We start from the raw sequence: 27,530 nt of genomic DNA, 5'->3' as shown, positions 1-27,530 counted from the left end.
CCTGTACTGGTTCAACTACACAAGGTAACCACCAAAGGTAAGACCCGATGTCATTCAGCTTAAAAGCTACAATGCAACTTGAAGACATACACATTGACATTCAAACGAAATAATTCTTGCTATTTTGCAAAGTGGATGATGTTAAAACTACATCAGATACCAAGATGTCTGATTCAGAGGTGTCTGGGTTCCCTGTGTATATGAACCATAACTGAGCAACACTTGTTATTTTCAAATACAAGATCTTGTCCTTTACTCACCTCAGACTGTAGCTCTGCAACCCTGTCCTGAAGATGTGGGACCTGGTCGCTGTCGCTACCAACTCGAGAAACCTCTCCTTCAGTCACCAGTTCCTGGTTCTGTCAATATTTATAAAGTAAATGCAAAATTTAGACTATGTTTCCGTACATCCTGGCTAAATAAATATATCATTTGTCTTTTACTAAACTTAAGGTCAAGGTTAATGTCACAAATTTTGTGGCAACATTTTTCATGCCTACATACTTTCACATTCATTATAAATTATTTCTGTAAATGAGCACAACCTATGGTTTCATGATATCTTGTACAAATCATAAAAATTATGTGCATAAGATCTTATAATTACTTTGTCACGATAACCTTAATCTTGACATGTTACAGATGGTCAAGTTTCTTAAGAGAGAAAATTATATTATATATATATATATATATATGTATATATATATATATATATATATATATATATATATATATATATATATATATATATATATATATATAAAATAATAATAGTAATAACAATAACTATGTAAAATGTGTGCTAGTACCTTGTATTCAAGCGAAGATATTTTTTGTGTAAGCTCAGCCAAACTTTGGGATTTCTCTGCTTCACGGATCCTGGCCATCATTTTCTCCTCTTTCATCTGTTGTGAGAAATACATAAAATATGTAACACATGGGCTAATGGCTGTAAGCTGCTCATAAATTCCTACAAGTATCAAAAGGCCCTTTCCCCCTTGAATGGGGATGGCCTAGTCCAGGCATAAGCCAATTTGTTCTCTTTAACTGCCATTGATAACTTATGAATTTGTTCTGGCTGTCACCAGGTGTTTTCATTCAGGGGTCCCTCCTGTGCAGTGGAAATGCTAAATGTACATATTCATGTACCAAGAGGCTTTTATTCCTTATAAGAGGGGTGGGGAAAAAGTCTGGTGGTATATGTTACTGTACATCCAGCATTTTCATTATGTTAAAGGTATATCTCCTTTTCCATTCCTACATCTTTAAGGGCAAGATTAGCTTCTGATTCTCTAAGTATCCTAAATAAATCAGTATTTAACAAGTATTGAATAGATGTGAAACGAGTGTGTATGGTTGCCAATATTGATCATATTATGTTCACTGGACTACCTCTTTTATAAGGGAGGGAAAAACCTCTTGGTATATATAAATAAATGTATATTTCATACTTGAAGCCACAAGAATGGCAAACAAACTTGTATAATAGAAAATGATGTTTACCTGGCTTTCAAGGTCTGTATATTTTCTCTTGTGTTCATTGAGCTGTGATTGCAAAGTTTTGATCTGTGCCTCTGCTGCATCTAGGGACTCCTGTAAGCGCTTATTCTCTTCTTCCTGTCGCCTCATCTGGTTTGTTGACACCTGCACTGCCGTCTCAAGTTCCATAACCTGAAAAAAAGATTAGATGAGAAATTATACAGAAAGTCTCGTGTTTGTTTAACCCCTTCCCACATTAAACAATATTTTTTGCTTTATTCCAGTTTTGTGGAGCCCCTTCAGTGAGGAAGGTATTAAAACCATCTGAACCCCTTTGAATAAATAGGTACTTCAGTTTTATTTTAACTAATGCTCTTGTCAAGGAATTTATTAATATTCAAAGGATGGGTCAGCCCCCTCCCCCCCACCAAAGGATTTTTTGAAGAAGAAATCCGAATGAATATGTGCGTCCAGTAAGAACAGTACACAAATGCACCTATCCAGTCTTCCTTTTTCATCCAACAAAAATGCTCTCAGAGTAAGAGATAAGAGAAGATGAGAGATGGGGAAGGATTAGTATTAAAATGAGCAACGATGATGTTAGATTAATAGGCATGGTTAATGCTACACTTCCTATGAGCACTTATGAAGTGGGATAAAAGAAAAACAAGAGGACATGAAAAGAAACTTAAAAAGGATAGTTATAAAAGAGATCTGAAAAAGAATAATTTCCCACACAGAGTGGTGGATATCTGGAATAAACTGGATGAGGAAGCAGCGAGTTCAAAAACTATACAAGAATTTAAGAACAAACGTGATACTGAAAGATACAAAGATGGGTCCCTACGAGCATAGCTCTCTTCCTGTAAAATACAACTAGGTAAATACATACAAGAACATCCTCTACCCACTACTTACCTTAAGTCTTGCTTCCTTAAGTTCTGCTACAGCAGCAGTTTCATTGAGTTTTGTTGTCATTAGTTCTTCTTCAAGTTTTGCTGCTTCATTGGATCTATCCCAGAAGAGCCCTAACTTCTTACTTGGTGTCCCAGTCACGTCAGCCTTAGCTGCCTCGCCTTTCTCCCCATGTTGATCCTGAAGAAAATATCTACTTAATACAATTCAAAATTTCTCCTTGTATTCTCTTTTTCTGCATGAGGGGACAGAGAAGGGGGGGGTCATCAATTAAATGAAGTGGCCTTGCTGTGGATGTGCTGTGCCTTGCTGTATTGCTTCTGACCCAGGGCAGTGGACAAGATACAGGGATAACCCATCATTCAGGAGGAACCAAGAAAAAAGGGGGGAGAGGGAGGGGTGGTAATTGGAATGGAGTGGATGGGGATGAAATGGGTAGAAGTGGAATTATGCCTTTTGACTATGGCTACCTCCCTTGCAAGGGGGAAAAAGCCCTTGGTATATGTATGTACAATTCAAAATAAACATGGCATTATAATACATTTATTACTGCATGATTTATGAAGTAAATATGATTACAATAGGCCAAATCTCAAATTTGTAGGCTAAACTTATGCTCTTGTACACAAACTTAACATGAACAAGTGATTCAGAACAACAGCTACCTCAATGTTCAGTAACTGCAGCAAAATACTAAATACCACCATCTGCAGGTAACTACTGGTGGTCCCAAATATATAAATGAATAAACAAAATAAAGTAATAATTCAACATAAAATAGAGATTCTTACTTGTACATGCTTTGTCCAGATTTGCGTGAGTTCCTGTACTCTGTGTCTAAGATCTTTAAGGGCAAGATTAGCTTCTGCTTCCCTAAGTCTGACAGCAATAAGTTCTTCTTGCAAATGCGCAACTGAATGGTCAGGGGTTGATTCCCGTAGTTTCTTCTGTTCCTATATTTAGAAATGAAAATTTTCATATTAGTATGTACACAAGTAGTTACACAAGTGCATTGGTACACACCCCAATAGTATAAAGGCTTGAAATTTTCAATTTCCCTCAGATGTGGAAAAAATATACACAGCTGATCTTTACTTTTCATCTACACATGCTAAAATATTATATCATTCTTATTAAAGGAAGAGAACCCTTTAAACAACATTTGGTCTGCATTCTGTTTTGAGATAGCAAAACCTGCTGCCTTTACCTCTTCCAATTCTTGTATGTGTGCCCGAAGGTCCCTGATGGTTGCCTCTGCCTCTGCAGTACGAAGTCTGACCTGTACAAGCTCCTCCTGCAGACACTTAACAAGTTCCTCCTTCTGCGTAAGCTGTTCCTCCTTTACCATAAGTTCCGCCAAAGAGGACTCTCTTGATGAGCAATTCTGTAAGAAAAGGCAGTCATGTATGTCCAGAAGTTTGATTTGTACATCTTTTTCATTCTGAATGGAAAGCGAACCAGGTACATATATACTGATTGCATACATTTATAATTCTTACATTATTCATTTCATATTTCTGTAGTTGACCTAATGATCACAGCAGCTTAATAATGAAGCAAAAATACAGAAATATACCTTGACCTAGAGCTGTGCATAACAAAACAAACTACCCAAAATGCAACCATTCCACAGAAAACAATGAACATCTCATCCTACACTGCTCTACTCTGGTTGTACCCTATGATATAATATTTATTCACGAGTGACTTATGGGCTCATTTGGTGGCTGTTGCCAGTTTCACAGGAGATGTGGATCTCCTGAATGAGAGATCTGGGGCAATGAATTGATTGATACCATATTAAACAATCTACTTTTTATGCAGAAAAAATGTCTAGGAAATATAATCCCACCTGTACCCAATTTATGCACTTCATAATTTGGATTACCATCATGAACTCCCCCTCTCAGAGAAGACTAGGATAGTGCATTCTTGTGGAGGAATTTTTAAAGCCAAGTATTTGATGTAGTATGCCCTTACTAGAAATTTACTTTTCCAACAGGTAGCCTCAAACTACCTCCACTCCTGACCTCATCCAAAGTAGTGACACTAAACTGTTCAGCTATAGAGTATTTGCCGTGTGAGGGAAAGAGAGGGAATAATAAGACAGTCTATATCTGGAGAACTATTTGATGTTGTAACACACCTCATCAATCATACTGGTGAGTTTTCTAATTTTATCCCTGGCATCTTGTAAAGCTTCCATCGTCTCCCCATCATGCTGCCGCAGTGCTGCCAACTCACGCTGTAAAGGCACAATAAACATTATGGTGGAGTTTCTATTTTGTTAGTCTCTTATCAAAATATCAATGGTTTATTTAGAATAATGCCAAATGTAAGGTTGTTGTGTCTTGTGACGCTGCTTCTCACCCAGGGCAGTGGGTGAGATGCAGGGATGACCCATCATCCAGGAGGTGCCAAGATAAGAGGGAGGGAAGAGGGTGGAGGGGAATGGAGTATGATAGGGATGGAATGGGTGGGAGTGGTTTTTATGTCTTTGTTTTTTGACTACCTCCCTTATAAGGGGGAAAAAGCCTTTGGTATATGTATGTAAGGTTGTTGAAAATCTATATACCCACCTTGATTGCGAAATTATGTTCTGCTTCTTCTGCCCGAGACACTTGACCCTGAATAAGTCTGTCCGCAAGGGCGGAAGATTCGGCTTCTAAACAATCTATTCGCTGCCTAAGCAATCTATTTTCTGTCCGTAATCGCTGAAAAGATAAAACTTGTGAAAAAGACTGAAAAGGGTGTGACAAATTTAATACTTCATCTTAATAGCTGATCATGAAGCAGCATGGGACATCATTCCTACCCTGAGTTCAACAAGTTCTTCCTGTTCTTTGGTTTTCATAGCAGTGTATTCTTTTTCTAACTTTTTCATCTTTTTAGCATTGTATCGAAGAGAATATGCAAGCTGAAAGTAGCCCTCTGGATCTGCCTCAAACTTTGCAGGCAAATCTCGCTGGAAATACTGAAATGAACATAAACATCCTATAACAAATGTACTTAAAACATATAAGAATCTAGTTAGAGCTTAATGGTGTACAATTATTTCCCTTACTGGCCTGTGTCTGCCTAGACTTGCAAATAAAATTTAAAATTACACATCTTTGATTTGAAATCAGTTTGGTTCTATCAAGTACACCATATGTCTTCCCATAGGTCTCAAAGTTACTTGTCATATGAATACTGTACAGAAATAAACATAAAGACAACTTTACTGACATCTTTCCATAAACTCAACAAGATCTTCACTTTTCAGCACAAAAACAAGTCAATCAAAATTTGATTGGTGCAACAATCAGCACCACTAAATAAGCTCAGCCATAAGCATTTTACTTCTATGTCAATTACACACAACCTATATATTAAGAATACCATAACCTTACTCAGGCATTCCAAGGTCGTCTTACCTTGAGCATGCCCTCCATATCCATACTAAAGAGATCTTCTTTGGCAAGTGTAAGACAGGCCACAGCAATACGGAATATAACTTCAATGCCATCGATGAGGAAGCAATCCATTACCCGACATGCCAAGGGCTGTGGCAATGTTGTAGAGAAAAGTGTCAGGAACCAGGAGGAGGCGTACCTGTAGGGAAATGGGCGGGGATTAAGATTAATGAAGTTTTTACAATTCTCTATGATAACCTATTACAGAGAAAATTACAGTGTATAATACATGAGGTCCTCGAGTTACGACGGTTCGATTCCTAAGCATTGTTGTCATCCGATTTTCGGCGTAGGTTGCAATCAGCCTAAGTAAGCACCTTCCACGGTGATTGCTTTCCTTTTCTTCGATGCAATTCCATCAGAAGAGTCTGCCTTATGTTTAGGAGCCATAATGAAGATAAAAGAGAACCCCCCCCCAAAAAAAAAATAGCTAATGAAAAATAGTAATAAAAAAGGTGCCTCTTTGTCTATCGTCGCAAGACGATGCAATCCTCCGCTGCGCTCACGAACTAGTTTTGTATTATATACATATGTATGTATGATATTATATATATATATATATATATATATATATATATATATATATATATATATATATATATATATATTTATATATAAACTATAATAAATAAACAATTGAACAAAGGGAAATGCACAAGGACAAGCACTACCAACGTCGTAACCACGAAGCGGCGGAAGTCGAGACCGTTGTACAGCGAGGACTCCCTGTATCTTGTCAGTGACGTCTGCGCTAATAACTGTTATTACTCACAACTACTTATTGTTTGTCTTACACATTTAGTGGTATACATAATGCTGCAATTATCTTCCATACTCAACACCGTTGTGGATTTCTCTCCATCAAAGTCGTTCTTCAATTACTTATTAACATAACTTAAACTCACATGGATGTGTGGAAGCTTTGTGAAGTGAAGTGGGCATGCAGGTCTGGCAAGTGCTCCTGAATGAGACACTCGAGTTGGTACATGCACAGCCCGAGCTCAGCCATCGAGGGCTTGAACATCTCACGCAAGCGGTAATCTTGCATCAGTTTCACCAACACTGCGAAGGCTTCCTCCTCTGGCATCTGGAACGGGAAAAGGATGTTTGCATTACCCACACTGGATCGTGTCCACCCGCCCGGAGCTTGTTGCCGGTTATCCAAAGGCCGCGGATCCTATACAAGAGGGACCAGGGGCAACGGGTTGATTGATTGGGCCATGCGAATTCAATGCCCTCACCCGGAAGGGTAATTGCTGTCAATCATGAGTTCAGCACATGATCCAAGCTGTGAATCACACAAACACTGACGCAGGTACACACACACCTGTATCTAGTATCCAAAGCTGGGCGCATTACCGCCGGACAGGTAGTGCGTTACCAATTTTAATTTCCTTAGAGTGGTCCGCGGTATTGCGGATGTGTATGTGTGTGTGTGTGTGTGTGTGTGTGTGTGTGTGTGTATATGTATAAGTATATATGAAAATATATATATATATATATATATATATATATATATATATATATATATATATATATATATATATATAAATAAATATATATATGGGCACACACACACGAGTATACCGCTCTAAGGAAATTAAAATCGGTTACGCATTGACGGAAATACACCCCATATTTTTCGGTAACGCACTACATGTCCGGCAGTGACACGTTGAAGAAGATGGAAAAAGAAGACCCCGTGTCTTTTTCACCTTCCTCTTATTCATAGTTATATGAATATTCATTTAGTATTCATACACTTACATGAACGTTCCTCTTGTATTCTTACACTTGCATGAATACTAGATGAGCGCCCATTTGACTTTGGTGGTACAACTCTCCTTCACCGTTTCTATTTTTCCTCCTCCTCCTCCTCCTTACCTGCATGAGCAACAGACCGACGATGAACGCCGAGCCCTGGCAGTAGCCTACTTCGCGGTCGTGGAGTGAGTAGGCCTTCATCACGTTGAAGAGGCTCTCCTGCCCCAGGCCGTCCTTTTCCTTGAAAAAGTCGTGCTCAGGGTACGTTCTGGCGATGTCACGCCGGATCACCTGAGGGGAGAAAATGGAGAAGTACGTTATAAATGCAAGAGTGAAGAGCTATGTAGGAGTTTTCCTTGGGATTCATCTTGGATTAAAATAATAAAACTCAACATAATGGCATACAATAAGCGTGAAAAAGTACCTTACATTTGGAGTAAAACTTAGATGATTATATATCGTTATGAATCAGCGGCAAAAACAAAATGTCATTATTATGACTATAACCATCAACATGCTAATTAATAATATAGCAATATAAATACATCACTACTTGAAAATTACAAACGTGCTATCTTCACTGCAATTTGGTGAAATTAATTAACAGGAAATATAAATGCCCAGGCACAGCTGCCATATTGCTGTTGTCCACCTCCAATGTAGCAGTGCATTGTGGAACGCGCCAACAAAAACAACTTCTCATACTTCAGGAAGCCGTTTCTAAACACGTATTCCCTTGAACAATAAAACAATTTATTTACCTTTTCACACGCCGAAGTGGTCTTGAGGTACTCAGCATACTTGGCTTTGTCAGGAGAGTTGTGGGCGGAGCAGAGAAGCTGCCACGAGATGCCGCGGAAGTGGTGAGGGATGCCGCGGTGCACCAGTTCCTTCAGGGGAAACGAAACGGGTCAGCATCAAGTGAAGTGGTACATTCCCAGAGGTTACTGAAGTCCCGAAACAACCACTAATACTGGCATAATATACCGATTCGATACTATTGTCCAATATACCTGTTTTTTATTCAATACACTCAATGGATACGTATGGAATATTAATGATGTATCTGCTTTGAATTGCAACCAAAAATTCAATAACGCGCATACACAATTATATATATATATATATACATATATATATATATATGTATATATATATATGTGTGTGTGTGTGTGTGTGTGTGTGTGTGTGTGTATGCGCGTGTGTATTCCTGCATAGGCTTGCTGGCGTAGTGATACCGCGCTCGACTGCTAACTCATCAGTCCGAAGTTCGAGTCCCCGCCTAGGGCTGAAAAGTACATAACACTGCCAGCTAGCACTCCAGCTCTGGTGGGTAAGGAGTTGAATGTGTGTAAGGTCACAACACCCATGGATCGGGCTACATCTAAACCCTGAGCTCTCATTCGGGTGAGTAATAGCTGCGGATCACAAGTCCGACACGTGGTCCAAGACAAGCGTTCAATCTCTCACACACACACACACACAAATATAGAGCATGTGAACATCTCCAGCGACTCTCTTTTCAAGTTTTTATACTGGTTAATAGTCTTTTTCACTCCGAGGAAAAGCCACTTTCACCCATTCGCGACGAAGTTCTTTAAACGTTTCATTCGGGCAGATGCCATAAGATTCCATTTATCTCGGCGATGTATCATCGTATTCTATTTATTGGTGGGGAACTAGATACCCGCTAAGGTATTCACAACCTGTAGTCGGATATTAAATATTCATTTCGAGAGTGACCGTGCATACGTAATAAAAAAAAGGGGGAAATCATACTTCATACTCCACTTTCCCGCCATTTTTTCTTCTTCACTGACTCAGCCTACCGAAGGGCACCTTAGCAAGGAAGAAGAAAAGTTAAGAAGTCTTGTGGGAGAAGCTCGCACGAGGCGTGCAAGCAGCATATTAGTATTCAAAGTTGAGCACATGAACACGCACCTAGAAGTCTCGGTGAAAATAACGACTCGACGATGCTTCTTGAGTCAACAACAACTTTCGCGCCGACGCCATCTTGGACAAAGGTTGGTTGTGTGAAAAAATTTATGACTAAAAACAAACAAATTCAACGAAATAATAATAATAAAATTAAGACAAGTGTCTTGAACAACAATACCTGATGTAGTGAACGAGATCATTACAATTTCCTTCTGAATAGCGACGGGATTTGGGTATCTTTGTATTTTCCAAGTTTGTATTGTGCCTTTATACTAAAAGGGATTTCAGACCATGGATACAAACTCCTTAGTAGATGAACATTTGGAACATAAAAAATCTATTCACATTTTCTTGAAACGAGTTCACACTACGTAACGTAGCTCTGATGTTCTGTGATTTCGGAACAGAACAAGGCGACATGACGTCATTTGTAAGCTCCGCCTCCAGCACGTATAGGCTTTTGTATGTTATGGTTTAGGAACCTGTCGTAGATCCTTGGCCTCACGCATTTACAAAACGTGTGTATGTGTGTGATTCACCATGATCTTGGATCACGTGTTGGACTCGTGTACGCTAAAACCTGTTCTATATGAAAGCGTGTCAATGACCAGGTATGGCTGGGCCTGAGAGCGGTGCTATTTTATGCATTTATTCTGGCTATCGTCAGGATTAAATTAAGTGAAGGAAACGGTCTCCCACGACCAAAGGAGATCAAAGGAAAGTCACAAACGGCCGACAGCTATGAGGAGCATTGGGCACGAGACGGGTGGCGTTGCGGTGTACGATAATTGCACAAAGCGTGTTCTCTTTCTCGGTTGCAAAACTCGTTTCTTTCCACATCCGTGACACCATATACTGCGTCTTACGCTCACTCTTCACTTCTTGTAGTGGCAAGAGGTTTCTGCGTCGTGGAAAATAATATTACCTACATTTTCCTTAATCTATGAGCAACAAATAACGTCAAGACTGTCCAGGTTTGCTGGACATGTCGGAGACGGCTTGTTATTCCCGCGTCCCAGCACGTTCTGACTTGTATTTTTTTTCTATCGTTCGAGCACGCTTGATGGAAAGCATAAAGCAGGATATGAAACCATGTCCACACGCGGAGTAAGGTTTTTGTATACTGAACATGTCAAAATTCATTTTAGGGCATAAAGAACTATTTAAGCCTAAGAAAACAGTTATGCATACGTGTGGATGCATCGCATTTTGGAGGAAAAAATCACACACATCTTTCACGGGTGTGTAATAGGCACAGACACTGAAATAATTTCAGTATCGCTGCGCTGCGAGTCGTGGGCGTGGAGTTGGGTGTGTGTGTGCGTGGAGTTGGGTGTGTGTGTGCGTGAAGTTGGGTGTGTGTGTGCGTGTAAGGTCACAGCATTAGCCATAGATCGGTCATATGTAAGCTCTGAGCTCTCTTCCGGGAGGGAAATAGCTGTCGATCACGAGTCCAACACGTGGTCCAAGACCATGGTGAATCACACACACACACACACACACGGACGGAAAATTAACACTGAGATTAAAGACTGAGCGGAAGGAACGTCCAGAGGATGGTGATGGTTAGGGGTGTTGGTGTCTTGGTGCAAAAACAGGTACAGACTCCTTATTGTGAGTGTAAAGTCTCGAAGGAGTTTATCTGTGACCCCCACCACTCTTTATTTATTTTTTCCTGGATGCAGCCGCTGAATGATTGGCCCTTTCATTTGGAATGCTCCATAGATAAAATGATAAAACACACATGCACGCATTTACATACACAGCTTGATGACGCTGAGGTATCCTTTGCAATCGGAAATCCAGCGAACTGGATTCGATTCCTGTCCATGGCTGAAACAATTTCAGCATTGCTGCACGGCCAGCCGGCACACCAACTCTCGCGAGCAAGGAGTTGAGGATGTGTCTGTATACTCTGAGCTCTCATCCGAGAGGATAATAGCTACAGATCACGAGTCCAACACGTAATCTTTGACGATGGTGAAACACAGAGTATATATATATATATATATATATATATATATATATATATATATATATATATATATATATATATATATATATATACACACACACATATGCATACATTAGGTTGATATTGTAAAAAAAAAAAAAAAAAAAAAAAAAAAAAAAAAAAAAATTATGGCTAAACGTGTCAAAATTAATCCAGAGTTGCTGACAGTTTTGACATGTGAACGTGCTTTCTCTAGGGAACAGACGATCAAGCCTTGCCGAGTGTAAACAGACGTCCACTTCTTTTCAATGCTGTGGCAAGATGCCGTGGGGGGCTGGGGGTCTTATTTCAAAGGTGGGGGGAGAAGTGGGGAGCCATTTTGATGACAAGTACATCGAAGACCTTAATCCACCTTATAGGGGAGGTAGCTCAACCTTGATTCTCTGTAGAATCTAAAATATGAAGAGAGGTGGATATTTCAAAATGTCGACATTTTTCGTTTTTTTTCGGCATATCAATCCTGTCTATTATTTTTCATTTTATTGGATTATAGAATCGTTTGGGGGGAACGTTTAAAAGTGGAAGTTGGAAATAGAATTTTAATAATGTTCAATCTCTCAAAATAATAGAATGAAACGGTTGGACCTATTTTGGACTTATTTTTTCGTTATGATGATACGAACTGTTTATTCTAAGTGCCGCTTGGCGATTTTATTCAGCTGAGGGCATCCCTATTTCTATTTCATTATTATTATTATTATTATTATACCATGCCCTGAAATTTTGACGCAGCTCGTAGGCATTTCTCCCCGCTTTCTCGATTTTCTGCATGAGGAGACGAAGAGGGGAGGGGAGGGGGAGGTCGCCGATTAAGTGAAGCGACCTTGCTGTGGACGTACCGTGTCTTGCTGCATTGCGTTTGACCCAGGACAGTGGGCGGGAGACAGGGATGACCCTTGATCCACAAGGAGCTAAGATGAGAGGGAGGAAAGGGTGGGGATGGGAGTGGAATGGGTGGGAGTGGGTGCGTGTCTTTTGCTCTCTTATACCATTTGGTATATAGTTTATCATCATTACTATTATCATTACTATTATTATTATTACTATTATTATCATATCATAATCATGATTATCATTTCTGCGCTAACTTCGTGTAAGATTCTTATGTTTAAGCATTTCCTGCCTCCCGCCCCCTCCCCCTACTCCCACTCTGACAGGCTGGAAGCGGCCTGATGCTTGCTGCCTCTGCCGCCGCTGTCGAGTTGCAGTAATTAGCTACAATTACGACAACTTGCACACCGTACTAATTGTGCAATTCCTGCTCTTCCCCTCCCCACCGCCTCCCTCCGTCTCCTCTTCTCCCACCAATTCCAATTCGCACTTGGAACAAGAGAGACGTCAAGTCGCCGGGCAATTTGAAAGTGACATTTATGTCGCGTGACAAAATTATATCACGATTAAGTGACGCCAAACTACTCTCTCTCTCTCTCCCTCTTTCTCTCACATACACATCTGAACAAAACTGACTACAGTGATCGGAACCACGACAGTCGAAGATTACGAGTCCAGCACATGATCCAAGTCGAATCACAGCCCCTCCTTGTCCACCTTCTCCTCTTCCTCCTCCTAGTGGTCCTCCTCGTCGTCCTCTTCCTCCCCCTAATCCACCTCCTCCCCCTACTCCTTCCTCCTCCTCCTCCTTGTCCTCCTCGTTTTCTCCCACCTTGTCCTCCTTTCTCCTCCTCCACCTCCTCTTCTTCCTCCTCCTCCTCTACTTCCTCCTCCTCCCCCTCGCCCTTACCTTGAGCTGTTGGGTCCTCTTCTTGCTCCAGGTCTCCCATTCGTTGACCATGCGGCCCCACAGGCCCCATAGGTCCTCCTCGGGGTCTTGGAGCTGAGACGATCCGCCAGTCGACCCCCCTCCAGAAGATCCACCAGATCCTCCAGAAGCTACCGAGATCTGTCGAGAGAAAGAGACTTGTAGTACCAGGTATCGGGTACCGGGTGCTTTGGGTGACCGTGTGGATGATTGCTTGGTGGGAGAGGTACCAATACCATACGTGGATAATGACCAAAGCATACCAGATACTGGTACGGATCATGGAGGTACAGGGTTGTTTGGGTGTCATTATTGTATGGTATAGTATGGTATGGTATGTCTGTAGAGTATAGTGTCTATATGGTATTGTATGGTATGTCCATATGGTATGGTATGTCTATATGGTATTGTATGTTATGTCCATATGGTATAGTAGCCCCATATGGTACAGTATAGTATGGTATATTTACTGTATATTGTATATCATGTCCATATGGTATAGTATGGTATGGTATAGTAGGCCTATATGGTACAGTATGGTATGGTATGTTTATGTGGTAAGATATAGTATTGTATGTCCATTTGGTATTTATGGTACGGTACAATACAACATGACATTGTACGGTATGTACATTACTGCATGATAACATTTCACATAAATATAGGCTGTATCGTTCTCCATGTGGTTAGGCCGGTGGTCCTGCACTGGTTGATAAAATGGCAGCTGAGGTGTTTGACCTCACTCCGAGAACCCTTGACCCAACACCTACGCTCGACTTTCAGGTGCCAGACAGCCTCCCACACCTGAGCACATGCAACCTACTTTTCACTACCTACGTTATCAGGAGTAAAGAAAAATAATAATAATGATAATGAGAAATAAAATACATAAACAAAATTAATACGATAGAGAAAAACATAAAACGATTTTTAAATAAACAAACTAAAACTAATAAATAAAAAACAAATGACAAAATAAAGTATAAAAAATAAATACAATGGGTAAATACATAAAATGAATAAATCAATAAATAAAACTAATAAATACGTAAAAATAAAAAAAAACAAATAAACAAAATCTCGAAGTTCTCTTGCTTGTCCCCATTCATTCATTCATTCGTTTCTGTAGGCTTATTGCAAACCTAGGGTACATGAAACTGCCTAGTGTAGGCCTTATGGTCTCTTGCAGTCTGCTTCATTCTTATGTTCTTATGTACCTTTTCCTCACCCCCTACATAGGCTTTGCATCTGATCCTCATTTTACTTTCTTATATTTTCACTTTATTTGTTTCACGTTTTCTATGTTCCTAATTTCACATTTTCTATGCGTTGTTCAAACTTCAATTTGTCAAAAGCATCCACCTCTGGAGGACTTTGTCTTCCTTTTACTTTGTATTTTCACTGTCTGATTCATATTTTCCATTTCACATTTTCTATGTGATCTTTCCATTTCACATTTTCTATGCGTTGTTTACAAGTTCTTCTTTCCATTTAACATTTTCTATGCGTTGTTTACAAGTTCAAGTTTTCAATAAAAACACCTCTCTAGGCATTGCGGCTAGCATGAATTATATTTTAGTTAATGCTATCTTCTTCCGTATACCTTCGAATGATGCTGCGTACTCAGCACTGGACTGTTATGCTCGACTAAGCTACAGGCGGGAGGAAGGGCATCATATGCTTCAACCTTTTAACTACCAAAACCTACTTGTATATTTTATTCAGTTGCGGTAAACCCCTGTTAGTAAGAGAAGTCTTGATGTAACAAACCATCAAAATCTCCTTATAAGCTTTATTCTGGCTGTCGCCATGCGATTCTATTCACCGGAGATAAATCCCCTTCTGAAGCCTAAAAGGGGTTCAAGTTAAACCTTCTATGTAGCGAAAAGGTTAAACTACTTCGCAAATTTAAATTCTCTGCCAATTATTTCTATCGCTGCGCTGTACAACTTCCATGACTACCGCCAAAAGATTCTATTAACCTGAAGGAACCCCCCATCCCCCCACCTCTGCTTAAACTCCCCCCTTCTTTGTCTCTATTTTCCTTTGCCTCTATCCTCCCCCTCGTCTTTATCATCGCCCCTCCCCCCCGGCTCTGCACTCTTGCACAGAAATGAAATTACGAAGTCAAAGTCGAAGGTATCCTCCCAAGGGGGCGCTTGAGGTTCCCCCCCACCTCCACAGCCGCCGGGGCCGTACCCCCCAACCCCGCCCACCAAAGAACCTGAGCTTCTTTAAGTTTAATCTCGAAAGTGTCTCACTCACTCTCATTGATTAACCCCTTCCGTGCCGGGTGGCCCTTTCCCTTTTCTATTCCGTCTGCCGCCAAGCGATTTTATTCATCACTGTTCTAGAACGACCCGGGTATTCTAGTCGAATCCGAGTCTGCTAGATCTAGACGGACTCGAGACTTTCTCTGACCTTCGAGTCTGATCTGTGTCGCTAGAGGTCGCCGCTTCCCGACGCGTCCGCTGGCTGGCTGGCACCTTGCGATTTCTCTTGACCACACGTGCTCTCTCTCTCTCTCTCTCTCTCTCTCTCTCTCTCTCTCTCTCTCTCTCTCTCTCCAGATTTGTCACCCTCGACCTCTGGATGGCACTCTGACATCCTGACACTCTGGCACTTTGGCACAATGGTACATTGGCACCCCTGGTACTTTGGCACAATGACACATTGTCACCCTGGTACTTTGGCATGGTACTCCGACACCATGGCACGTTGGCACTCTGACACTCTGGCACAATGGTACATTGGCACCCTGGTACTTAGGCACAATGGGACATCGGCGCCCTGGTATTTTGCCATGGTACTCTGACACCATGGCACGCTGGCACCCTGACACTGGCACTTTAGCACAGTGTCACTGATACCATGCCACTCTGGCACCCTGACACTCCGACACGCTAGTGCTCTGACACCCTGGCACTCTGACACCATGACACACTGACACTGTGGCACTGTAAAATGACTCACTTCGCCAAATGTTTGTACCCATCTACCCTCCCCTGTCACAATCCTCCTTCCCCTCTTCCACTATCCACCCATTCACCTCACAATCCACCAAACCCTGAAGATGGTCGCACTATCCATTTAGTAAAAGAAACGATCAATTAACCGCCAATATAAACAAAAGAACAAATAAATAAATAGTATTTGCTGGTGTTGATCTCGAGAACGATTCCAATAGAAACAAAGGAACAAAAAAAATATTATAATCAAAAACAAACAAATAAACGAATACGGGTAAATTAATAAAATTTACTGGTGTTGGAACCCGGGAACGATTCTACTCACCTGCGAGGTGTCTGAGGATTTTCTGGAGTGTCCTGTGCCAGCAGCTGATCCAGCAGACTGCGTCGACAGAGAGTTGAGCGACTTGACGTCAGTCTCGATCAGCCTGTGGGGGAGAAGACAAAGACAACGGTCACTAACGGTCAATAACGGTCACTAAGAGTGTGGAACGTTGGGAGCGGCATGAATTTGGGGAATTTTTTTTTTTATAACTGATGCTAAAGAATGTTTAAATTACAGATTAAGATTTTTTTTGGGGGTGGTGGAAGGGGGGAGCGGGATTAATAATTACAGTGACGTATTTTATATTAATCCACTGAAAATGAGTCACCGTCTTAAAATGATTAAAATATTGATAAAATGGTGTTACAATAATAGTCGGTGCTGAAAGAGAAAGAAAGAAAAGGAAAGAGAGAGATGTTAGAGAGGAAGATGCCATTAGAATATAATAATAATAATAATAATAATAATAATAATAATGATGATGATGAAACACACCCAGTGTACATTAACACAATGAATTGGTATAATCTCCCTCGGAGGCACTGGAGAACGAGCAGTTCCTCAATTCTGGAGGAGTGCCCTGCGGTTGAAGGAGGGGACCCCGTTAAGTAACATGAGGATCCCCGGCTATCAGAAAGCCCCCAGGGACAGAGAAAAGGACGGGAACTGGGACGGGTTGAAAATACACTTCTTTTGACGTCACGGGGAGTTGTGAATAATATCACTCAAATAAAAATATATATATATATCAACATGAAAAAAGGGAGACGTCAGCATTGTGCTCGTCCTCCACTTCTCCCGATGGCCCTCTAAGATGACGTCCTACTTAATCTCAAGTGGCACTCATGCTAGGCAGGTCCTCCCCCGTCGAAGAGAAATGATACATCTGCTTATCAAGGAGGATCGTCAACCCCCGACAGGCAAATACGAGGGCACACGTCCAACACGCACACGTTCAAGCGACATACATATATCTGTACGTGTACACACACACACACACACACACACACACACACACACACACACACACACACACACACACACACACACGAAAGTAGATATGGGGGCAAGGCAACACGAGCCTGGATTAAGTCCCGTACATTGCAAGTAGATGAAGACACACACACACACACACACACACACACACACACACACACACACACACACGCACGCACACACACATACACGCACACACACACATGTACACACACATACACACACACAGAGGCACACACATACAGACACATGCATACACGCACGCACGCACACACACACAAACACACATATACACACACAGAATGAGAAACCCACCAGCTTTTCCCCCACTGCAGAAACTCGTCGATCATACTTTTTCTTCGCGTGTTCATGCGATTGTTGCCGGGAACAGCAAGAAGATTGCCGTCGTTATTGTTGTTGTTGTTATTGTTGTTGTTGCCATGGGCGCCAATGGCATCCAGACTGGACCGGGAGACGAGGCTGATGGACCGTCGAGGGCCACATCCGGCGTTCTTGTCCTCGGCCCCGTCCTCGACCAGGTCCTCCTCCTCGAGGCAGCATCCGATGATATGGCAATTTGCAGCTGGGCAGGACAAGGACACGGCCCGGCGGTTCGGGGGCCGGCGCGAGGCGTAGCCGCCCCCGAGGCCGAAGGCGTCCTCGTCGTCGCTCTCCATCGCGCCTCCTGAAGGCGCAGGCGGAGGCGACGACGACGAGCGGGGAGGCGAGGGCGACACTGTGGAGGGTCTTGGTTCAACACAGGGGGGAGGAACAGGGAGGGGATAGTTGTTTTGGGGAGGGAAAGAGAGAGAGAGAGAGAGAGAGAGAGAGAGAGAGAGAGAGAGAGAGAGAGAGAGAGAGAGAGAGAGAGAGAGAGAGAGAGAGAGAGACAGTGTGTGTGTGTGTGTGTGTGTGTGTGTGTGTGTGTGTGTGTGTGTGTGTGTGTGTGTGTGTGTGTGTGTGTGTGTGTGTGTGTGTGTGTGTGTGTGTGTGTGTGTGTGTGTGTGTGTGTGTGTGTGTGTGCGTGCGCGCGCACGCGCGCGGATGTGAAAATGCGTACAGAGAATATAAACGTAACACAGGATATGTGCGAGGAAGCCCAGGGGCAGAGAGGATGGAGGAGGGAGGAAGGAAGGTGGAGGGGAGGGAGAAGGAGGGTGGAGGGGAAGGAGGAATTGGGGGGAAGGAGGTGACTAAAATCCTGTTCCGAAGAGCCAAGAAGTCGATGATATCGCCCGATAGAAGCCCAGTCGAGGCACTGGCACTGACTGGAGTGGCACTCTCTTCGGTGCCACGGCACAGAATCTCAAGACACTGTACCCTGCAAAGAATCACTGTAGGCCCAGTGCCCCGCGCACATCTCCCCTCACGTTCACTCACACGTTCGTCGTTCTTGCATCACGTTCTTTACACGTTCGTTGTTCTTCACTTACGTTCCTCATGAGTCTCCTCTTGACCCCAGAGTCTTCTCCTGAAGAAGGAGCGACTTCGCTGACTACTTCGTCAGTTTGAGGACTTGCCCTCGGGAGGCGCCCCTGGTGTCCTACCGTAGCCTGAAGAAGGAAGACTCCTCCTCCTCCTCCTCCTCCTCTTCCTCTTTCTGCGGCAGGAGCCAAGGCTGACGGTATTCAAGTATAGGCAGATACGCGAGGTACGTCATTGTTTGTTTGTTTTGGTTGGTTGTTTGGTTTCCATGGCAACGGAACTTAAGATTCGCATTCAATATCACGTTGGTACCAACTGTCAATATTTTTTTTTTTTTTTTTTTTTTTACATTTTTCGAATAATAACTGTACAGGCCTGAAGATAAGAAAATATGAATAAAGAGAAAATATTCTCTTTTGAAAACTGTAAATTTATATAAAAAATACACTTAGAAAAAAATCTTGAGTACTGACGTCATAGGTTATACGTAATCAACATTGAAGTGATATCAGTGCCCCTACAGACCAGAGCCATGAAGCATTATTTCATGATTAGGAACTGATCTCCACTCAGAAAAGTATGCTAATCAAATTCAATTTCTATTCCTCGGTGCTATAATTGACCAAGAGGACAGAAACGCAAGTCATCTGCAGCTGAATACAATAGAAAATAAATCAGTAGGACGAGAGAGAGGGAGGGAGAGGGGGAGAGAGAGAGAGAGAGAGAGAGAGAGAGAGAGAGAGAGAGAGAGAGAGAGAGAGAGAGAGAGAGAGAGACGGGGGGAAGCATCTTTTCATTCATGGTAACTCCCCCTCCCCTCCCCTCCCCTTCCCCGCACTCCTCTCCAACTCCCCAAAGCTCACAGGGCAAAGGTGACGGCTTCGGCCGCAGCTACTCAGCGCCTCCTGGCGTGAGCACCTCACCACCACTTGCCATCGAAGGGGTCCATTCACACTGAGACGGTTATCACACTGGGCTATTTTTCCTCCAACCTCCGACTCATCGCCGGTAGCCTACCGCCAACCTCCAGCAATTTTTCCGACGTATAATAACTGTGGCAAACTATACTGTTTTCTCGACAATTGACATGATATGCTGGAGGTAAATTACTTTTCTCCAGCATATCGGATTCCTTTCCGAAAGCTGCGTTCTGCAAATCTGCTCCAACAGTCGGAGGAAAAATAGCCCAATATGATAACCTCTTAAGCGGATGTTCCCACCAGATGATTATTTACTATTTACCTGTTTTTATCACTTAACTATACAATTGCATTTACTTATTTTATTTATTATTATTTATATTATAATATTTATTTATTATTGCATATATATCTTTTTCGCATCCAACTTAGTTATGGACCAATAGGTCTCCTGTCGGCATGCTCCGCCTTTGTAATCCTTTGTAAAAAGTGTATCGTTAGCCAGAATAGAATACAAAAAGTGCGCCACAGTGACGAGTTAAGAGGTTAAGTTTCTCGGTTAACCTTCTCTCGTCCGGTTAACCGTTAATACGGTGACCGGGCACAAGAATTCCAGCTTCTCCGGACGTTCCGTGAAGAGGAAGGAACGTGTTGCGCACCCTTCACAGGAACGATCGTGAACGGCACGATCTTCACGTGAACTGGTTTCTTCTTCTCCTCCTCCTCTTCCTCACCATCATGATCTCATTTTAACCTGATTCCTCCTCCTCCTCCTTTACCTTCTTCCCCTACACTTTTTTCCTCCTCTTCCTCCTTTCCTACGTTCCTTCTTATCTTGGCTGCTGCTGCTGCTGCTGCTGCTGCTCCTCCTCCTCCTCCCCTTCTATCTTCTTCCCCTGTACTTCCTTCTCTTCCTCCTCCTCTTCCTCTTTCCCCACGTTCCTTCGTATCTTGGCTGCTCCTCCTCCTCTTCCTCTATCCTTTTCCCTTGCATTTCCTTTTTCTCTCATTTTCCTTCTTCTCCTCTTCCTCTATCTTCTTCCTTTGCACTTCCTGTTTTTTCTCCTTTTCCTCCTCCTCCTCCACGTTCCTTCCTATCTTAGCCGCTCGTCCTCAATAGAAAACACAACAAGCCCGTGTCTGGCCACCCCTCCCTCCTCCATCATGGGGGAGAGGGGGTTACACACCTATACGCTCAGCAACAAACTCTTTGATGATGGCCACGAGCCCCTGCGCCTGCCACGACCACCCAGGGCAGGAACACTTCTCAACCCGCAAGGCAGCGCACGGCGACGGCGTGCTCGGTGGGGTGCCCTGGAGCAGGCCGACCGTGCCCTCACGGGGGAGCCGATAGGTTTGAATACCACACGTAGCCCCACGGGGTTAAGAACCGAGGGAATATTTGCAATTTTTATTTTCCTACTGTAAATACACACACACACACACGCACGCACGCACACACACATACACATACAGAGCAACAGCACCATCATCACCATCCTCCTATCCGCCGCCCCAAGGTCACCGCCAACAGCGACTATGCAACACCTCACCAGAGCCCAAGATGATGTGGAGGACTTGACAAGCATGCACGGCCTCCTAGATCCTCCATGCAACACCATCTTCCAAGGTATTCTAAGCAGGCACTACCTACTATACATTCTAAGCCAGCGATTAATAGTCCTGAGTCCGCGACCCCTTAGACGTGTGTGTGTGTGTGTGTGTGTGTGTGTGTGTGTGTGTGTGTGTGTGTGTGTGTGTGTGTGTGTGTGTGTGTGTGTGTGTGTGTGTGTGTGTGTGTGTGTGTGTGTGTGTGTGTGTGTGTGTGTGTGTGTGTGTGTGTGTGTGTGTGTGTGTGTGTGTGTGTGTGTTCTCAAAGAATTTCTCTTTGTGAGGGGGGAGGGGGTGTCATCGTTCCTTCAAATAGTCCAGATCTTTAATACGTGGTTCAGATATATTATTGGCATCCACGAATCCCATTATTTTTTTCTTATCATGATCTTAAAAGTGTATTTCTTAACACGCGCACAATAAGAAACAGATGGCAATACGAACTACATTTCTGTACACCGCCTTGGTGCGGGAGACTGGCGGGGCCGCGGTCGTGGCGTGTGAGGTTCACGACAGGGTCGCACGATGTGAACACCTGTTCTAAATGAACAAGTTCTCCTTAAGCTGCTCAGAAAGGTCGTCTCTTGTCCCAGGCACCAGGTGCCAGCCCTCGGGGGCCGTACCCAACTCAGACAATACAAAATCTCTTCTCTGAGTGAGCTATGGGCCAACCCTTCTGACCGTTGCCGGATTCCTGGGGGGCAGCGGGTCGGCTGAAAGTGAGAATCGAACCCAACGGATTGATGAAGGTCTCATGAGGGGGATGGGTCTGATCGTCAAGGCCACCTTCAGGAGTTGGGTCTATATGTATTCATTACGCTCTTCGGCGAGGTCTCCTACAGGTACGTTCTCAGAATGGAACAGAACCCAGGGAGGCCCCAACAGGCGCCATGCGGTTCCTCGGCCTTCGACCCTGGTGGGTTTTGGGGCAGTATTGCAATGCACAATAGGAGACCCTTTGTCCTACAAAACCTCCGCAAAGCGAGATGGGATGCCGAGGCACGCCCCAAGGACAAGGAGCGTATGCAGCCAATGCCCACCCAGGAACATGCGGAGAAATCAAATCAACAGCTGTTACGAAACTGAGGACGCATCTGGTATAACAACACCTGACGGGACCACAACAAACGTCTCTTGCAACCAAATGCTCCCGATCCGTGGCGGGAATCCCGAAGCACGAAGTAGGGAGGAGGAGGGGGGGGGAGGATTGGGAGGGGGAGTATTCCAGAACAAGGGCCCCACCGCTCCCTCCCACCTTTTCCTCTGACGTCATCGGGGCGACGTGATGTCACATCGATCCCAAGGACATTTTCTACCAAAGTGGAGAGACTTTTAAGATTTTTCTTTTTCGATTGCAGAACTCACACATAAATAAACACAAACAAACGAATAGACAACTAAATAGGGCCACATCATATTTTTCTAATATTTCTTCAGCTCGTCTCAATTGTTTTTAACATTCTATGCATTAATCCGCTTGGCTAAGACATCAGGAAAAAATATAAAGAAAATCCAGTCCCGCTAACCTTGTAATGTCTGTTGTAACAAATGTGGTACTTTAACAACTTAGTACTGGCAAACGCCGCACGATCTTATTCAACTTAGTTTGGTATTCCCACAATATTTCGATAAAATAAGATGTACTGTGCTCTGAGTGACAGCGACAGTATTTTGATAATGACATGCAAAATCCACCGCGGACAAGAGAGAGATAGAGAGAGAGAGAGAGAGAGAGAGAGAGAGAGAGAGAGAGAGAGAGAGAGAGAGAGAGAGAGAGAGAGAGAGAGAGACTTCCGTTTCCGCTACTATTGTTTGTACATACTGTGGCACTTATGTGACGAGCGAATTCGATCCCTCGGATATCAGTGCATAAGGGTTATTCTTGCACCAAACGCCTTCCGATGTTGTTTATCAACAATGAATCTTACAATCTCGAAAGGTACAGGTCCCCTGCATCACTAAAATAAACTCCCCATCACCCCCGTCCCTTTCCCCCACCCCCGTCCCTCTCCCCCACTCCCTGTACCCTCCCCCCAACCTTTCCCCCTCCCTTCACCCCACATTTGACATGGAATTTAGTACAGTTTTAAAATCTATTTAGATAAACATCTCAAGCAATATACTACACCAGCTTATTCTACGAGTTATTTGCGTGTCGGCTTGCCCGCTTCTTGTTGTGTTTATTTCTTTTGTTTTAGTATGCATTTTTTATGCGTCCGAGCTCGTTATGGACCAAAAGGTCTCCTGTGTGTATTTATACAATGATTTATAACAAGGGTGGCCTACTGGATTGCTCCTTCATCATATTCCCCTCTTCTACTCTCTCTTCGCACTGGAAGACCTTTCCAAGATCGTTCTGGAATATCGTCAAATAATACCCCAGTTCTGGGGTCTTCCTGGAAGGTCGTCGACCAACACACCCCAGTCTCTTCGACACGTCAGCCATCTTGTCATCCGCCATCTTGCCATCCGCCATCTTGTCATCCGCCTCTGACGCGAGGTCCCGAGCCAAGACGATCCACAAATTCGGGGCTTCTTGTGGGGGCACTCCGACCGACCGACCAGGGCCAAGCCCCCACCCCCACCCCGCCCCTCGCCCTTGCTAAATAACAAGGGCGGGGGGAGGGGGGAGAAGGGGGGGAACTGAAACTCCATCTCCCCAACTCCCCACCCAACACTCTTCCTCTCCTCACTTCTCATTCTCCTCCATAATTATCCTTTCCTGCCCTTCGTCTCTTTTTCTGTCTTCGTTTTTTCTTCAATTCTCCTTCCTCTCTCCCCATTCTTTATCTTCATTTGACCTCAACTCTCTTTCTCTCTCTTTCAATTCTTTCTCATATCTTTTCCAACCCAACCCCCTCTCTCCACTTATTTCTCCATCTTTCTCCTGTTCTTCCCTCTCTCTCTCTCTCTCTTCCCTAATGTTCTCTCCTTTCGCTCTCTCACTCTTCTTCTTACTCGCTGGTCTCGATGTTGGTCTTCCCCGAGCGACGTAAAAGCTTTCTTGGCTTCTTTATCAAATATATCTCTCCATCATATTTACATTATATTCAGTCCAGCCCTCAGAGACATGAAGGAAAATTTTTTTTGCTTCCTTTGGACCTTCCCCCCCGCCTCCCTCCCCCTCCCCCGCCTCTCTCTCCCCCTCCCCCACCTCCCTCCTTCCTTCCATCTTCCCACTCCATCAGTCGATTCTCAAGATCCTCTCCATCCGGCCCTTATAACCCCTTTCCTACCGAGTCATCCTTGTTCAAACCGCTGCCAGGCAATTTCCTTCACTTCAGCAGCGCCCCTACGGTGGCAAAGGGGCTATAACCCATCTCGTTACCCCTTCCGCACCGGGTGGTCCTCTTCGTTTCGTCCCAGCTGCCGCCACGTGGCTATTTTATTCAATTCCGTGGCGACCCCCCCCCCCGCAGATCCCTCTATACCTCAGGAGACAAGTGGCCCTTCCCCGTCCCCTTCCTTCCTCTCCATCACGGCCGCAGGTAGCCCATGTTAATCCATTCTTACAATATATACTTCACCCTTTCAATCCAGCCCGTTTTTTAACACCTCCCTTCTCCTTCTTCTCCTCCTCCCTCCCTCCTCCGTCTCCTATTCCACTCTTCTCTTCCTCTTCTACCCTTCTTCCCCCGTTTCCTCTTCCTCCTCTCTTTCCTCTCCCCTCTACTCGTCCTCTTTCTCCTCTCCCTTCCTCTCTTCCTCTTCCCTTCTCGTCTCCTTCCCACTCTCCTTCATTCTCCATTCTCTTCCACCTCCTTCTCGTCCTCTTTCTCCTCCTCTCCCCTCTTCTACTCCTCCTTTTTCATCCATTCCTAACTCCTCTTCCTCCTCCAAGTCGTCTTTCTCTTCCACCTCCTTCTCCTCCTCCTCTCCTTCCTTCCCATTTCCCTCTTTTCTTCCTCTTCCACCTTCTCGTCCTTTTCCTCCACTCCTTCCTCCTCCTCTCCCAAACCCTCTTTTTCTTCCACATCCTCCTCTTCCTCCTCTCCTTCCTTCTCTTCCTCCTCCTCTTCCACCACCTCCTCCTCCTCTACCAAACTCTCTTTCCCTTCCACCTCCTTCTCATCGTCGCCCTCTTCCTCCTCTCCTTCCTTCTCCTCCTCTTCCACCTCCTTCTCTTCCTCTCTCTCCCCCTCCTCCTGCCCCGACCCACCCACCCTTCCTCCTCCTATTCGCCGAAGAGCAATCCGGGGTCCGCCCGCGCTGCAGGCTCTACATTCGCTCTTCTACGTCGACCATTCCTCTTCCTCCTCCTCCCTCACAGACCAAATCTTAGGAGGCGCTCGACCAGAGAAAGGAAATACGAGAATTTCTCTACACACACACACACACACACACACACACACACACACACACACACACATATATATATATATATATATATATATATATATATATGTATATATGTTCACTATAAACCCACTATCGGAGAAGAGGACTACAGACAGTAGTCGAAATATACAGTTTCCCTGTACTTCCGTTATTATTTCTCCGATAGTGGGTTTATAGTGAACATTTACAAATGTGTTATAACATACCAATTTCCAATATGTATATATATATATATATATATATATACACACAAATATATATATACATATATATACAAATATATACATATATATACATACATATACATATATATACATATATACATATATATACATACATATATATACATACATATATATATATATACATACATATATATATATACATATATATACATTATATATACATACATATACATATATATACATACATATACATATATATACATACATATACATATATATACATACATATATATATATACATACATATACATATATATACATACATATATATATATACATACATATACATATATATACATACATATATATATATATATATATATATATATACATACATATACATAAATATATATATATATATATATATAAATATGGAGGTGAGGTGACAAAATGAAACGTTAAGGCTAGAGTATGGAGCTTTATTCAAAACCAGACATTTCAACCTCTTGAGCCTTCCTCAGTGGACTCTGAGGAAGGCCCAAGAGGTCGAAACATCTGGTTCTGAATAAAGCTCCATACTCTAGCCTTAACGTTTCATTTTGCCACCTCACTTCCATATTTGTCTGTCTTTATATATATGTGTGTGTGTGTGTGTGTGTGTGTGTGTGTGTGTGTGTGTGTGTGTGTGTGTGTGTATAAATTCAACAAAACGAATATATTCACTTATCAACCTGTTCCTTTTAAGTATTTGTAGAGGAAGATGCTGAAGAAGAGGTAGAAGAAAAGGTAGAAGAAGGAGAGGGAGAAGAAGAGGAAAAGGAAGAGGAAGCATAAGAGGGTGAGGAAAAAGAAGAAAAAGGAGAGGGAGAAGAGGAAGAGGAAAAGGGAGAGGAGGTATAAGAGGGTGAAGAGGAAGAAGAAAAAGAAAAAGACGTAATCAAAATAAAAATAAAAATAAAAATAAAATTTAAAAAAATACGAGACTACCACTGCCATCCCTCCCTATGACACTTTAAAGACTTAATCCTGGCCAACTCGCAACGACTTCATTCAGCTTTAAGCAACCCCCTTCCCTCCCCCCCTTTCGCTCTCCAAGGGTCTTAGGGAGGATTAAGAATACGATCCGAAACTGTATAGAAGCGTTTCCGAATCTACTTCGTCTGGAATCCGAGATCGAGGTTCTCCTTCCCTCGATCTCCCGAACTCGCCCCTGAATATCGAACTCCATCTTGGGTCTTCACTAGTGCGTGTGTGAGTGTGAGTGTGTGTGAGTGTGAGTGTGTGTGTGTGTGGAGATCCTCCGAAGGCGAGGGATACTCTCGAAGCTGAAGAATCTCGACGACGGTGAAGGGGGGAGGGGGGAGGGAGGGAGGTTGAGAACCTGTTGGCAGGTTGAAGTTCCCTCTTCTCCCGATACTTCCTTCTCCTTCTCCTCCT

General features: G+C 43.3%; 1 protein-coding gene across 8 annotated transcripts in view; it reads right to left on the bottom strand.

The window, feature by feature from the left end:
* Evi5 (ecotropic viral integration site 5) overlaps window positions 1-27,530 on the bottom strand; it is a 466,869-nt gene that overhangs the window by 7,695 nt on the left and 431,644 nt on the right. For 7 of the 8 annotated variants that reach the window (XM_076192393.1, XM_076192387.1, XM_076192388.1 and 4 more), the window contains 15 exons: window positions 16,619-16,721; window positions 13,307-13,465; window positions 8,375-8,503; window positions 7,734-7,904; window positions 6,755-6,936; window positions 5,811-5,988; window positions 5,210-5,368; window positions 4,974-5,108; window positions 4,541-4,639; window positions 3,602-3,778; window positions 3,186-3,347; window positions 2,398-2,574; window positions 1,504-1,671; window positions 810-905; window positions 261-359 (listed from right to left, as the gene is read on the bottom strand). In XM_076192393.1, the coding sequence (XP_076048508.1) occupies window positions 261-359; window positions 810-905; window positions 1,504-1,671; window positions 2,398-2,574; window positions 3,186-3,347; window positions 3,602-3,778; window positions 4,541-4,639; window positions 4,974-5,108; window positions 5,210-5,368; window positions 5,811-5,988; window positions 6,755-6,936; window positions 7,734-7,904; window positions 8,375-8,503; window positions 13,307-13,465; window positions 16,619-16,721 (2,194 nt within the window). Of the gene's footprint in view, window positions 1-260; window positions 360-809; window positions 906-1,503; window positions 1,672-2,397; window positions 2,575-3,185; window positions 3,348-3,601; window positions 3,779-4,540; window positions 4,640-4,973; window positions 5,109-5,209; window positions 5,369-5,810; window positions 5,989-6,754; window positions 6,937-7,733; window positions 7,905-8,374; window positions 8,504-13,306; window positions 13,466-16,618; window positions 16,722-17,929; window positions 18,405-27,530 lie in introns of those variants that run through there. The other variant, XM_076192392.1, reaches the window with a different exon arrangement.

The sequence above is a fragment of the Oratosquilla oratoria genome, chromosome 11, assembly GCF_046742065.1.
Source record: "Oratosquilla oratoria isolate Oo_2021 chromosome 11, ASM4674206v1, whole genome shotgun sequence".
Taxonomy (NCBI): Eukaryota; Metazoa; Arthropoda; class Malacostraca; order Stomatopoda; family Squillidae; genus Oratosquilla; species Oratosquilla oratoria.
The sequence above is the reverse complement of the archived record's forward strand: the minus strand, read 5'-3'. Positions and strand labels throughout refer to the sequence as shown.